The sequence below is a fragment of the Melanotaenia boesemani genome, chromosome 13, assembly GCF_017639745.1.
Source record: "Melanotaenia boesemani isolate fMelBoe1 chromosome 13, fMelBoe1.pri, whole genome shotgun sequence".
Taxonomy (NCBI): Eukaryota; Metazoa; Chordata; class Actinopteri; order Atheriniformes; family Melanotaeniidae; genus Melanotaenia; species Melanotaenia boesemani.
In genome coordinates, this window is record NC_055694.1 from 35,518,991 (window position 1) to 35,535,011 (window position 16,021).

A 16,021-nucleotide genomic window follows, 5' to 3' on the forward strand; every position below is an offset into this window, starting at 1 on the left:
TCCATCCACCCACCCATCCCTCCATCCACCCATCATCCATCCATCCATCCACCCAACCATCCACCCATCCCTCCATCCACCCATCATCCATTCATCCATCCATCCCTCCATCCACCCACCCATCCCTCCATCCATCCATCCATCCACCCACCCATCCCTGCATCCATCCATCCCTCCATCCACCCATCCATTCCTCCCTCCCTCCATCCACCCACCCATCCCTCCATCCACCCATCATCCATCCATCCATCCACCCACCCATCCACCCATCCCTCCATCCACCCATCATCCATTCATCCATCCATCCCTCCATCCACCCACCCATCCCTCCATCCACCCATCATCCATCCATCCATCCACCCATCCCTCCATCCACCCATCATCCATTCATCCATCCATCCCTCCGCCCACCCACCCATCCCTCCATCCACCCACCCATCCCTGCATCCATCCATCCATCCATCCATCCATTCCTCCATCCACCCACCCATCCCTGCATCCATCCATCCCTCCATCCCTGCATCCCTCCATCCACCCACCCATCCCTCCATCCATCCATCCCTGCATCCCTCCATCCACCCACCCATCCTTGCATCCATCCATCCATCCATCCATCCCTCCATCCGCCCACCCATCCCTGCATCCACCCATCCATCCACCCATCATCCATCCATCCCTCCATCCACCCACCCATCCCTGTATTCACCCATCCATCCACCCATCATCCATCCATCCATCCCTCCCTCCCTCCATCCACCCACCCATCCCTCCATCCACCCATCCATTCCTCCCTCCCTCCATCCACCCACCCATCCCTCCATCAACCCATCATCCATCCATCCATCCACCCATCCCTCCATCCACCCATCATCCATTCATCCATCCATCCCTCCATCCACCCACCCATCCCTCCATCCATCCATCCATCCCTCCATCCACCCACCCATCCCTGCATCCATCCATCCATTCCTCCATCCACCCACCCATCCCTGCATCCATCCATCCCTCCATCCCTCCATCCACCCACCCATCCCTCCATCCATCCATCCCTGCATCCCTCCATCCACCCACCCATCCTCGCATCCATCCATCCATCCATCCATCCCTCCATCCGCCCACCCATCCCTGCATCCACCCATCATCCACCCATCCATCCCTCCATCCATCTTCAAGGCCTGATGTGCACCCCTGCTATGCAGACAGTTACACAGAGGTGTAGCCGACCGCACTCAGGCGCGGCGCGTCAGCTATGCCGTAGCCGACCGCGTGTCAGCTACGCCATAACCAGTGTGTTCAGCTTGATGAGCGGTGAGTTTGTTGGGTTTGTATGAGTGAATTTCCTAATAATTCTGGCAGACAGACTAAATTTGTTTTTGTCTTGTATGTGTTCCCACATATAGTCGTATGAAGGAACATCTTTGATTTTTATTAAGGACTACAACTGATTTAGATATTTTTAAATCTGTATAGTTTACATGGTTTATCCCAAAAAATTTCATCAATTACTTCTCCAAGGATTTATTTTCAGATATTTTCTATTTTTCTATTATTTATATTTTTATATTATGAGTTTCTTATTATTGTTTATTGATCTATTCCCAAGTATTATTTACTTTGACCTATTTAAATCTAAAGTTAATGTACTGAAATCAAACTGCGTCAGGAGGTAAAATGAAACTGAAACTAGAGCACAGATGCAGTTTGTTGCTGGTATGTTTGTCACATAAATCAAAATGACAAACAATGTAAAAAACTGCAACACAATCCAGCCAGCCAGCAGAAAAAACCTAAATCTTTAGAAAAGGGAGAAAAGTTAGCATAGCCCTGAATGGAACCTGGTTTAAGTAGAAATTTTAACCAAAGCGCTCTCCATACCAAGTAATCCCAGAGACAGCTGGTCGACCAACAAGTGGAGAAAAAAAGCCCAAGAAATACATTTTCCTTTCTCCTTAATGTAACATGACCAAGAGCCCAAGGCAAATTCAACAGATAAAAGAGAACCCAGATAATCCTCTCCTCTGCTTGACACCTGATTATATTAGTTAACGCTTCATTTCATCAGGCCCAACTTCCGGCTGCTCGACCTTAAAATACCTTAAAATACCTATAATGACCAATAACGCCGCAAATTACTGGTACTGTAAAATTAGACACTGACGTAACGGAAGTTGGCAAACATGGCTTCGTCTGTCCGAAACTTCACGGTGTCAGAAAATAACAGCACAGTTCAATAACAAAGACAGGTTTAGTTTTGGCCTCTGTTTGCGTTGTGTATCTACTTTTCTACAGAAACACTTTACAACGGCATTAACCACTCCGACAACATCAACCCGACCCTTTTACACAAAGCCACTGACAGCTAACCTGTCCAGTTCGCTGTGCTGCTCTGCTTGTCTGTACAACACAGACTCTAACAATCAAGTTTGAAGCCTTTAACTTATGTGTCTTTGTAATTTAGTATTTCAGACAAGTTATTCAAATCTTTGTTTGAGCCACAGCTCACTGACATTGCTAGCTAACGTTAGCATGCTAACTCAGTTAGCAAGACCGTCAACATTCAACAACTGTGAAGTCCAGTGAATACACGTTACCGTTAAACTCTTATACATCAGCTCAGGTAATCGCATCTGCCACGACGACAGCGGGATGTCTGCCTTGGTTTAAGAGAAAAGAGCGAGCAACATGAAGCTTGATGAAAAAGAGTTCGTTTGTACACTTACCATAGTCGCGGCCGCCATTTTGGATACGTGTCATAAGTGACGTTGCGGAAGTTGCAGACGTTAGTTGTCTTTAGATAACTTATTATTATTATTATTATTATTATTATAAAAAAATCTAAATTATCTTTCATTTAAGATATCTTTAAATAACAATTGTGTCATTTATTTGTTTCAACAATAATACATATTATTCAATAATAATTCATATTAATACATTTCAATACACTTATCAGTTATGTATCATAAAAATAGACTGTTTTTTATCATATGCTGATAGAAAGAACATGTAAGTGAGAGCAGCTTTAATTTCACTGTAGTGTAAAATTAGGCTTTAGTGGGTTTTTTTGTTGTTGTTGTTGTTTGTTTGTTTGTTTGTTTTTTAAACAAAAAGAGACTAAAAGGTGTATTTGCTGCTGGACCTTTACAACCAGTTGTGTGTTTACAGTCCAGAGGTCTTCAGAGATCTGCAGCCCCATGAATTTGAAGGTGGCTAGCCATTAGTCTCATTAGTCTCTTGCAATTTCATGACTACAGACTTCAGTGTAATCGGCTTGTAGTCATTGAGGCACTTGGCAGCTGGCTTTTTATGGAATAGGGATGATGATGGCTGTCTTCAGACAGGATGAAACTGTAGCTCATGTCAGGGATCGAGGTAATAGCACAAGTATAGATGCAGAGACGATTTTACTCCACATCACATGATCTGGTTAATAGAGGGTACATTTTGTATGATTTTAAATAGATATTTGTACATTTTAATTAGAGAAGACAGACAGACGGACGGACGGAAGGACAGACAGACAGATAGATACTTTTATTGATCCCGAAACACATTGATAAGACTCAGATAACGAACAAAACAGCAAAACAAACAGACAAATCTATATACCAGATAATAAAGAACATATACAAATCTATGTACAACACTATTATACACTTTTGGGTCCTTTTAACAGCAATTTATTCAATTATTTTCATTACAGAGTTGAAACAAGAATTTCATAAACAGACAAAGAAAGAAATGTTCTTAAACCAACGAGTATATACATTACTGAGTCACTGTTTCAGTCAATTTAACATCAGATATTTCATATATAAGATAAAAATCCCTGTCTTTAAATGTTATTTCCTCCCAGATTTTCCTAAATAAAATACCGACAGGATGAAACCAGGTTCCCTTTGAAGCTTTTACAAATGTTGGTCCTGTAATGAGTTCACGTGGTTCACTGCACAACATCTCTTCAGCTACTTCCAACAACATGAGAAACACATGATTCAAACAGCAGAGAGAAGTTAGCAGTCATTAATCCACAAATAAAAATTTAAAATAGAAAAATACCTAAATGTTTATATATTAAAATGCTTTTGCAGTTAAGAAGGAAATTCAATTTAAGATACATTATTGAAATCAGATCGATTTGCAAAATGAAAACGTGAAAATGCACAGCTTTATTTTAAATAAGTTATAAAGAAAAATGTCTAAAATCTTATAGAATATACTGTAGCCTGCAATCAGAGTTTAAACCACTGCAAAAGGCACTATAAAAGTTCTGTTAAAACAGCGCCGTTGAAACTATATGCAGACAGAAGATTTCAGCATAATTAAGCCTATAGTCTGAAATTTGTTAACACCTGCTTTCCTTTCACAATGTAGAACACTGCAAAGTTTAACAGGAAGGGAAACGGCACAATGAGCTGCTAATGCCAGCCAGCATGGTCTGAGCAGGTCTCTGCAAACATTTCCCTGGGAACATTTTTCTTGTGCTTGATGGCTGTGCAATGTGCACTGATGTTAAGATAACTTTGTCATAGTGCCTCAAGCCTGGGCTGAAACATTCTGCTGCATCTGTGAAACCATCAGGCTTTTACAACCGTGCACACTGTTAGGATGTTTGGGACTGTGCTCAAATTACAGCAAGGATAAGAGTAGAAAAGTGGAAAGCTTCCTGTTGTGATGGGCTCCACCGTGCTGAAGCAGGGCCCGTCCAGGCTGTCCAGAGCAGTTCTCCTGGTCATGTCTTGAAACAAACCCTTCATTTGCAAAGCTCAGTAAAACTCATTTTAGTTATGGACAAGTATCTTGAGACAGAGGCATAAATTAGTCATCATGCAGTTCGTAATCAAAGAAAAAACAACAAATAAAAGTAAAATAGGTGCAGCATTGCGGTGTATTACTTGCCATTGACAATGGAGATATAGATACTTATCAGCTCTGTATGCTATGTATAATCACTGCTGCTGTGTCCAGATTTATGGGCTTAGCTTGCTTTGAATGCCAGTAAAAAGTTAATTTAACTGACTAATTCTTCCACATTTGACCAATTTTCTGTTCCGTTATTGAACTTGTATGTCATCAGAATCACCTTGTAATAGATATTTATTTAGTTATTATACATTTTCTCTATAACTTCTACAACAGCTGAAACTCAAACTTTTTCTTTTAATTTCAGACTACAGTTATGCTATAAAGCTAAAAAGAGGCAAGTTGCTGCTCCTTTTAACGCGTGTTGTTGCCATACATAAATCTGCACGGTGTTTACTAGTCAGACTAGTGCTCGTTACCATCTAGCATGAAGTGCTGTGTTTTTTCACTGATTCTAAATCTCAGACTCATTATTGCCTGGTTGTTGGCGTAAAGTCTCAGTCATCCTGGTCATAGTGATTGTAAGTGCTCGAATCGAAGACAATTTGCTCTCTTTTTTTAAGAGACAAAAAGACGTCCAGCTGCCTTCAAGTCAAGCTCTTGGGATTATTGCTTGTTGCATCATTAGTTGGATGCATGGTTATTTCCATACACAGACATGGTCCTCATATCCACATTTTTTAAAAAGCTCAGGGTGTTCTTGTCTTTACACCTGGAATTTATTCCTGTTTGCTGCACTGAATTTGTTAAAAAAAAAAAAAAAAGGAAAGAAAAAAAGAGGCTTTTAAATTAGCTGCTGGCACAGAAGTCTCTTTAAAACTCATTGGAATTAAAGAAGCTGCTAAAGAAGATGACAGACACGCAGACGGACGGACAGTTTCGTCCATCTGCTGCGTTGATTATGTGCATCATTTGGTCTCTGTTCAGGGAGCTTAGCTATCTGTCGCTTGATACAGAAGACGGAGTAATATCACTGGAAATCACGGGGGCAGTGCTGAGCAGAATAGCTGACTGCTACCAGCGGGGGGGGGGGTTGGATGGTTGGAAACAACGTTGTAGCGACACGTCACACGCTGCCAAACGGGGTCTGAAACTGACGTCAGAGCTCTGAACTCAGCGCTGCCCACTAGTGGAGGAACTGACTTAACAACCATGGCAACATAAAAGGTGCATGGAAGCATGAAGATGGAGACATATGACAACGTTTAAAACGGACGTAGCTGTTTACATACGTAAGGGAGCAGAAATGGGCCTGAAGCCGATATGTCAGCGCCATGAGGGTCTGCCATCTTGAAACTACAGCTGAGGGCAAGAGACAAAGACACAAACTCTGAATCCCTGCGACCCAGCGCGCAGTGATGCAGGAGAAGATAAACAAGTTGGAAAATCTGTTAAATTGATATTTACTAAAATGCAGGACCATACATATGCAGCAGCAGCATGGGAGCCGTTTCAACGTCACGAAGAAAGCAAAAAAAAAGCACTGTGACCACACGATACAATAGAGCTAGCTAGCCTTCCCCAGGCAGAAAGCAGTCAAGAAGCAGAAAGATTTTAAAAGGAGATTAAAAGTTGCAGCTTTCTCCTCGACACGTCAACGGTGCTGGCTAGATGAACCTAGAGCTAACTGTTTTCTTTTGCTTTTGTTAGATAGTGTTGCTCGTTACCATGGTTACCATGGGCAGCATAACAGCAGTTTCTGCTAAAATACACCAGCCTGGTTGGTACAGAAGTGCATGTCCCCGTTAAGATCCGTTCCCCCTGTGAGAACCGTTCTTCCTTCTGAACACAGAGGAACCATATATGTGCAATGTTTATGATCACGAACGTCTTCAACTGAGTGAACACTCCATGAACTATCGGATGACGTGCTTTCATCGGTGTTGTCGCAGTCTTTGACACACAGTGGCTGTGCTTGGGAAAGTGAGACGCTAGAATGCGCTATACGTTAGCATGCCATCCGCGATTCCAAAGTTAGAAGGCAGGAATTCTCACACAATGGAGAGAAAGAAGAGTGGAACTTGCATTTGATGCTTGCATTTTGAAATGCATTTTTAGAAATGCACACTTGCCTGAAATGTTGTGGAACCAGCACCCGGTCACCGTGTCATGTATTGCACTTGAAAACCCTCAGTGACTATTTTCCATTTCTTAAAGAGAAGGAAGGGGAACTCCATCCAGCTTCCCAAACTGGACATGGTGATATTCACACAGGATCTACTGGAAGTGTCAGAGCAGGCATAGTTTCTTAAAGGATAAAAAGTTTTACTGTACTGTAATTTGTGCACAGTGCCTTATTTCTGTTTTCTGTTGTATGATTGTATTCTGTAAAGCACTTTGAATCACCCTGTCGTTATGCTACACAGATAAACTTGCCTTGCCTCGTGCACGTGAATAAGATAGAGAAATAGAAGAAGACATAGAATAGCAAACAAACAGTGTGTGTGTCCTGAGCTGCTGCTTGTAGAAACTGGACTTCTTGTTACAGTTTATATGAAAGAAACAGCTCTCTAACACACATCTCAAGGCTGCTGCTGATACTGGCTCTCCGTGGCTGTGTAGAAATCCTCCAGGACACTCTGCAGGTAATCAAAGGTGGGACGGTCCTCGGGTTTGTTCTTCCAGCACTCCAGCATGATTTCATAGAGTTCGGAAGGACAGCTGTCCAGGCGCTGCATTCGGTAGCCCTTCTCCAGGGAACGGATCACCTCTGGGTTGGTCATTCCTGAAACAAGTGTGTATGAAGAACACGGACGTTTATACGGATCTTCATTAAACCCAGCTGAGAAATGTCTGAACATGTTCTTTAAGTTTGCCATTAAGTACACATCTGTGGTTTATTCTAAATACTTATTGAGGTGATGTGAGGTCTGCTGGCATGTTCCCCGCCCTCTCACACTCATGTGATAACTGCATGATTGACTTTCTATGACTCATAACACAGCTGTGTTCCTCTCGGACGGAGAACTGGACTTACCTGGGTATGGTGTGCGTCCATAGCTGATAATCTCAGTCAGCAAGATACCAAAGGACCAGACGTCAGACTTGATTGTGAAAGAGCCGTAGTTGATGGCTTCCGGGGCCGTCCATTTGATGGGGAACTTGGCTCCTGGAGTCAAATAGAAAACTCAGTCAGTGTTTTCAGTAACATTGGCCTTGTTGTTTACATGAGTCAACTCTCACTGAAACTCCTGAGAGGTTTCTTTGTCACACATCTGCAGAGACATTGCTCATTCATGGAGGAAATCACTCTGATTTTCACTTTCTGCTTTGCTTCCACTCATGTTACAGCATCATATGTCAGAAGCACTGAAGCTGTTCCTCCTAAACTTCATGTGCTGCTGGGTTCCACATTTCTGCACAGATCAGTGAGTCGTACCTTCTCTGGCTGTGTACTCATTGTCCTCAATGATACGAGCGAGGCCAAAGTCAGCAATTTTGCAGACTAAAGCCTTATTGACCAGGATGTTGGCAGCTCTCAGGTCTCTGTGGATGTAATTATTCTGCTCGATGTAAGCCATGCCCTCTGCAATCTACAGAAAAACAGTCTCAGTGTAAAGAAGCTAAACAGCTTTCACAAGAAACATGACTGGAAATAAAGTTATATCTTATCTGACTAAAACAAGGCTTCAGCAAGGTTAAATACAGTTGATAGATTTTACCCTGCTCACAAAATGTGGATACATTTGTGAAAGTATCAATGGACAAATGATGATAAAAGATTTCAGCTGCCAAATAGAGAAAATAAAATATGAGGCATATCTTGCCCTCGGTTTGTACGGGTAACGGTCATGGTGGGTAATGAAGAGACCACGGTGTGTGTCTCAAAATATCTGGCAGCATGGAGCCAAGCAAGTTATGACTCTACGTCTGGAAGGAAAGCCTGCTGATTACTTTAGAAATAAAATCAATTAATTGCTTTTCATTCAAAGATCAAACTACATGAGACCCATTTGGAGACAGAAAAACGGGAGACCCTTTCATGAGTATGAATTTTTTTCATAAAACAATTTCTTCTCTAAAGTTCAAGTAAGCCTGAGAATAAGAAGACGAGAATTTGTTTTTATTCCAGGTCCTCATGTTTCAATCCACCGTTAGCGTAGTAGTTTACGTACAAGCTTGTGTACTACGCTGGTTACCGGGGAGACTCTGTTATAGGGTGTGTTACAGGACCGGACAGAGTTCCCAAATTTGTAGGGTGTAAAAAACAAACAAACAAACAAAACAACAAAACAAACAATAAACCCGACAATAACAAAGGAGCTGAGTTTACACAGCAGGTTTCACAGATGGTATGTAAGGACCCTAAACACAGCAAACGAAAATCAGCTTTGTGACCACACATCTGCTCAAACTGGCCTCTACGCTGCCCCCTACTGGTTACTTACATACTGCAGCTTCTGAATGCGTAGCTTTAATTTCTGAGGACATGTACAATGTGTGAGGCAGTCATGCTAAACACACGTGTAATGAAAAGCTGCTGTATTCTCAGCATAAGGTCACGTTTTCTGTGTATTTTAATTTCTTTTAACTATTTTTTGGTCATCAGTGTGTGAATGTGTGTGTGAATGGGTGAATGTGATGTATAATGTAAAGGTCCAGGTGCAGTAAGGCGCTGTATAAATACATTTACCATTTTATTTGGGATCAGTTGCATTTCATAACTACTGTCTTTGAACAGGAGAAAAAAAGTCTCCTATCATGGGGAAGTTAGGAATAATTAGAAAACGATCTGTATAACCACAAAGAACTGAATTCCAGCCGACCAAGCGGAGGGTCTGATAGCTGTGATGTGTGACCCTCACCTGAGCAGAGAAGTCGATGAGCTTCGGCAGCTGGACGCGGTTCCCCTCATCACTCTTCAGGAAGTCTAACAAGCTACCTGCAGGCGCACACACATCATGTCACACACCACACAGGCAGAAACCAGCTAAACTCGGTACAAAAAGAACCCACACAACAACATTAAGATGATCCAGTCAAGATTTCTGTTGTTGGAATTTAAATTCATTTTTCTATTTAATCAATATTTTCCTCCATTGTTAAAATGCACGAATTTGAATGAATCTGAAGACAGAAATAGACGCTCAGCACCTTTCTCCATGAACTCAGTGATGATGTAGATGGGCTCCTCTTTGGTGACCACGGCATTGAGTCGAACCAGTTTGTCGTGCTGCAGACGCTTCATCAGGTTGGCCTCCATCATGAAAGCCTCCACCGACATGCTTCCTGGCTTCATCGTTTTCACTGCGACCTTGGTGTGCTTATTGTAGGTAGCTGGAACCAGAGGAAAAACTCACCAGAATTAGCTTTATTTTTTCTGTTAAAGCTGGATCCTGTGATGAAATGCCTCTATCTCACCCATCCAGACTTCTCCGAACTGGCCGGCACCGAGCTTCTTTTCCAGTTTGAGTGAGGATCTTGGAATTTCCCAGGCATCCTTCTCCCATGGTTTCTCAGGTTTGGGGCTCAAACATGGGACAGTCAGGTTTTGACAGAGGCCGTCTCCCTGCTCTGAAAACAAGAAATATTTCATCATTTACTTGTGTAAAACGATTCAAATATGGAAAAGGAGCAGTTTTGTTAATTATTTGAAGGGATATGGTGAAACATAATGAAACAAAACAATAAAGCCAGCCATAATGACCCAGACAGATTCAGATTAAGGTATTTCATTTGAACAGCAGAGGGCGCTGTGCACCACGACAAGCATAATGATCTATTATGGAACAAAGACAGGACTCAGTTGGCAGTAAATGGACCCGGTTTTAGTGGACGAACTCTTTGGGGATTCCCAATTTGTTGCTTGATTTTCCATTCTGAGAAAGTGAGAATAATTCAATATGATGCTAAACAGAGGCAACCACAGAAATACTCCTTACTCTTGTAATGGCTGACCAGCTCTTGCAGGGTGTTGAAAGTAATGCGAGGAGAGATGTAGAATCCTCCGTTGTCCAGAGTTCGGATTTTATAATGTTTAACTGTGCCACCAGAGTGGGCATCAATGTCCCGAACAGAGAGAGAGTAGCTGCCTGTGATGGACGAAAAACAACAAGTTACCACAAAAGCAACCCAGGATTATTTCTTAACACAGATTCCTCAATTTTATTTCAATTAAAACTTTCAGTTTTAAATGACTCTGCAAGTTTTAATGAAAGAATTACAGGTATTCATCATTTTCATGGTATATTTGTAATTATTTCATATTATGTTAATGTTTTACTAAACATATTCCTAAAGATGCTGAACAGATCAATAAAAATAACAAGTTCTTAAAAAAACGAAAGAAAAAAAGACAAAAACAAAGAAAAACAAAAGACCACATATGTCATTTGTGTATTGATGTGACCCTACAGGAGCATCTTCTAAAATACAGCATCACCCAGGAGGGAAGCATGACTTATATGAGCATTTCACGCTAGAAACGGATAACACGTGTTGAAAACATAGCAAACTACTTTTAACCATGAGACATGCCTAGATTCAGTCACACATCATCATGTTACTAGAACGGTTTGCAGCTCCTGGTTGGTTTAAGGCCACAAACTTGGAACTTTTTACTTTAGGCAGGAAGAAGTCAGAATGTCCACACACATGGACACCACACAAAATACACAAATAAAGAATACACAAATACAAACTATACAAACACAGAATACACAAACACGGAATACACAAATACAGAATATACAAACACAGAATACACAAACACGGAATACACAAATACAGAATATACAAACACAGAATACACAAACACAGAATACACAAATACAGAATATACAAACACAGAATACACAAACACAAAATACACAAATAAATAAAATACTAACACAGAATACTCAAACACAAAATACACAAATAAATAAAATACAAACACAGAATACACAAACACAAAATACACAAATAAAGAAAATACAAACACAGAATACACAAACACAGAATACACAAACACGGAATACACAAATACAGAATATACAAATACAAACTATACAAACAGAGAATACACAAACACAGAATACACAAACACGGAATGCACAAATACAGAATATACAAACACAGAATACACAAACACAAAATACACAAAGAAATAAAATACTAACACAGAATACACAAACACAGAATACACAAACACAAAATACACAAATAAAGAAAATACAAACACAGAATACACAAACACAGAATACACAAACACAGAATATACGAACACATGATACACAAATACAGAATACACAAAAACAGAATACACAAACACAGAATACACAAACACAGAACATACAAACACAGAATACACAAACACAAAATACACAAATAAAGAATATACAAAGAATACACAAACACAGAATACACAAACACAGAATACACAAACACAGAATACACAAACACGGAATACACAAATACAGAATATACAAACACAGAATACACAAACACAAAATACACAAATAAATAAAATACTAACACAGAATACACAAACACAAAATACACAAATAAATAAAATACAAACACAGAATACACAAACACAAAATACACAAATAAATAAAATACTAACAGAATACACAAACACAAAATACACAAATAAATAAAATACTAACACAGAATACACAAACACAAAATACACAAATAAATAAAATACAAACACAGAATACACAAACACAAAATACACAAATAAATAAAATACTAACAGAATACACAAACACAAAATACACAAATAAATTAAATACAAACACAGAATACACAAACACAAAATACACAAATAAATAAAATACTAACAGAATACACAAACACAAAATACACAAATAAATGAAATACAAACACAGAATACACAAACACAGAATACACAAACACAAAATACACAAATAAAGAAAATACAAACACAGAATACACAAACACAGAATACACAAACACAAAATACACAAATAAATAAAATACTAACACAGAATACACAAACACAGAATATACAAACACAGAATACACAAACACAAAATACACAAATAAATAAAATACAAACACAGAATACACAAACACGGAATACACAAATACAGAATATACAAACACAGAATACACAAACACAAAATACACAAATAAATAAAACACTAACACAGAATACACAAACACAGAATACACAAACACAAAATACACAAATAGATAAAATACAAACACAGAATACACAAACACAAAATACACAAATAAAGAAAATACAAACACAGAATACACAAACACAGAATACACAAACACGGAATACACAAATACAGAATATACAAATACAAACTATACAAACAGAGAATACACAAACACAGAATACACAAACACGGAATGCACAAATACAGAATATACAAACACAGAATACACAAACACAAAATACACAAATAAATAAAATACTAACACAGAATACACAAACACAGAATACACAAACACAAAATACACAAATAAAGAAAATACAAACACAGAATACACAAACACAGAATACACAAACACAGAATATACGAACACATGATACACAAATACAGAATACACAAAAACAGAATACACAAACACAGAATACACAAACACAGAACATACAAACACAGAATACACAAACACAAAATACACAAATAAAGAATATACAAAGAATACACAAACACAGAATACACAAACACAGAATACACAAACACAGAACATACAAACACAGAATACACAAACACAGAATATACGAACACAGGATACACAAATACAGAATACACAAAAACAGAATATACAAACATAGAATATATAAACACAGAATACACAAACACAGAATATACAAACACAGAATACACAAACACAGAATACACAAACACAGAATATACGAACACAGGATACACAAATACAGAATACACAAAAACAGAATACACAAACACAGAACATACAAACACAGAATACACAAACACAGAATATACGAACACAGGATACACAAATACAGAATACACAAAAACAGAATATACAAACACAGAATATATAAACACAAATACACAAACACAGAATACACAAACACAGAATACACAAACACAGAATATACGAACACAGGATACACAAATACAGAATACACAAAAACAGAATACACAAACACAGAATACACAAACAAAGAACATACAAACACAGAATACACAAACACAGAATATACAAACACAGAATATACAAACACAGAATATACAAACACAGAATACACAAACACAAAATACACAAATAAAGAATATACAAACACAGAACATACAAACACAGAATACACAAACACAGAATACACAAACACAGAATATACAAACACAGAATATACAAACACAGAATACACAAACACAAAATACACAAATAAAGAATATACAAACACAGAATACACAAATAAAGAATACACAAATACAAACTATACAAACACAGAATACACAAACACGGAATACACAAATACAGAATACACAAACACAAAATACACAAATAAATGAAATACAAACACAGAATACACAAACACAAAATACACAAATAAAGAAAATACAAACACAGAATACACAAACACAGAATATACAAACACATGATACATAAACACAGAATACACAAATACAGAATATACAAACACAGAATACACAAACACAGAATACACAAATAAAGAATATAGAAACACAGAATACACAAACACTGAATATACAAATACAGAATACACAAACACAGAATACACAAATAAAGAATACACAAATACAAAATATACAAACACAGAATGTACTAACACAGAATACACAAACAGAATACACAAACACATAATACATAAATAAAGAATAAACAAACACAGAATAAACAAATACAGCATACAGAAACACAAAATACACAAACACAGAACACACAAACACAGAATACACAAATACAGAATACACAAACAGAATACACAAACACAGAATACACAAACACAAAATACACAAATAAAGAAAACCCAAACACAGAATACACAAACACAGAATACACAAACACAGAATACACAAATAAAGAAAATACAAACACAGAATACACAAACACAGAATATACAAATACAGAATATACAAACACAGAATACACGAATACAAAATACACAAATTAAGAAAATACAAACACAGAATACACAACTACAGAAAACACAAACACAGAATACACAAAAACAGAATATACAAACCCAGAATACACAAACACAGAATACACAAATACAGAATACAAAAACACAGAATACACAAATACAGAAAATACAAACACAGAATACACGAACACAAAATACACAAATTAAGAAAATACAAACACAGAATACACAAATACAGAAAACACAAACACAGAATACACAAAAACAGAATATACAAACCCAGAATACACAAACACAGAATACACAAATACAGAATACAAAAACACAGAATACACAAATACAGAAAATACAAACACAGAATACACAAATACAGAAAACACAAACACAGAATACACAAAAACAGAATATACAAACTCAGAATACAGAAATAAAAAATATACAAATACAGAATACACAAACACAGAATACACAAACACAGAATATACAAAGAGAGAATACACAAACACAGAATATACAAACACAGAATACACAAACACAGAGCACACAAATACAAAATATACAAACACAGAATACACAAACACAGAATACACAAATACAAAATATACAAACACAGAATACACAAACACAGAATACACAAATACAGAATACACAAATACAGTTTTGTACACATGGGCGGATCTACCCGCTATCTGAAATCAAAGTCTTGCCATCCCAGCTGCCAACATTCAAGTGTCACTAATTATAGTGAATCTGCCATTTAACAGGGTGACTCTGATGTCGGGCTGCATTGAACGCAGCACCAGGTAAGACAACAGCGTTTTGAAACTGAGGAGGGAAGCGCGGAGGCAGCAGGAAAGAGGTAGTACAAAATAACTACATCATACTAAGAAATAAAAAAAATAATCACAGCCTCATTCTGAAAGCTGCTCATAACTTTGATGCAGATTTTGAGTCGACTACAAAGAAGAACATTATTTTTCTCATCAGAGTTATGTGAGAGAATCAGAGACTAACACTACTGTGACATAATGGAAGGCCGATGTGATGAGCGACAGGAGGAGGTGGTAGGAGACCACAGTAGTGAAGAGATGGAAGAGGATCTGCAAGATGAGGAAG

At 38.2% G+C, this 16,021-nt stretch overlaps 2 protein-coding genes across 2 annotated transcripts in view; both read right to left on the reverse strand.

Annotated features, from left to right (window-relative positions):
- The window catches only part of tm9sf4 (transmembrane 9 superfamily protein member 4), a 35,877-nt gene extending 33,109 nt beyond the window's left edge, over nucleotides 1-2,768 (reverse strand). Inside the window, exon 1 of the mRNA XM_042004750.1 lies at nucleotides 2,721-2,768. Coding sequence (XP_041860684.1) covers nucleotides 2,721-2,738 — 18 coding nt within the window. The 5' untranslated portion in view covers nucleotides 2,739-2,768. The remainder of the gene's footprint in view (nucleotides 1-2,720) is intronic.
- A 757-nt stretch (nucleotides 2,769-3,525) lies between these two features.
- The window catches only part of hck (HCK proto-oncogene, Src family tyrosine kinase), a 32,496-nt gene continuing 20,000 nt past the window's right edge, over nucleotides 3,526-16,021 (reverse strand). Inside the window, exons 7-13 of the mRNA XM_042004756.1 lie at nucleotides 10,746-10,895; nucleotides 10,225-10,377; nucleotides 9,958-10,140; nucleotides 9,669-9,745; nucleotides 8,243-8,396; nucleotides 7,841-7,972; nucleotides 3,526-7,588 (exon numbers count right to left, since the gene is read on the reverse strand). Of these exons, the coding sequence (XP_041860690.1) occupies nucleotides 7,386-7,588; nucleotides 7,841-7,972; nucleotides 8,243-8,396; nucleotides 9,669-9,745; nucleotides 9,958-10,140; nucleotides 10,225-10,377; nucleotides 10,746-10,895 (1,052 nt within the window). The 3' untranslated portion in view covers nucleotides 3,526-7,385. The remainder of the gene's footprint in view (nucleotides 7,589-7,840; nucleotides 7,973-8,242; nucleotides 8,397-9,668; nucleotides 9,746-9,957; nucleotides 10,141-10,224; nucleotides 10,378-10,745; nucleotides 10,896-16,021) is intronic.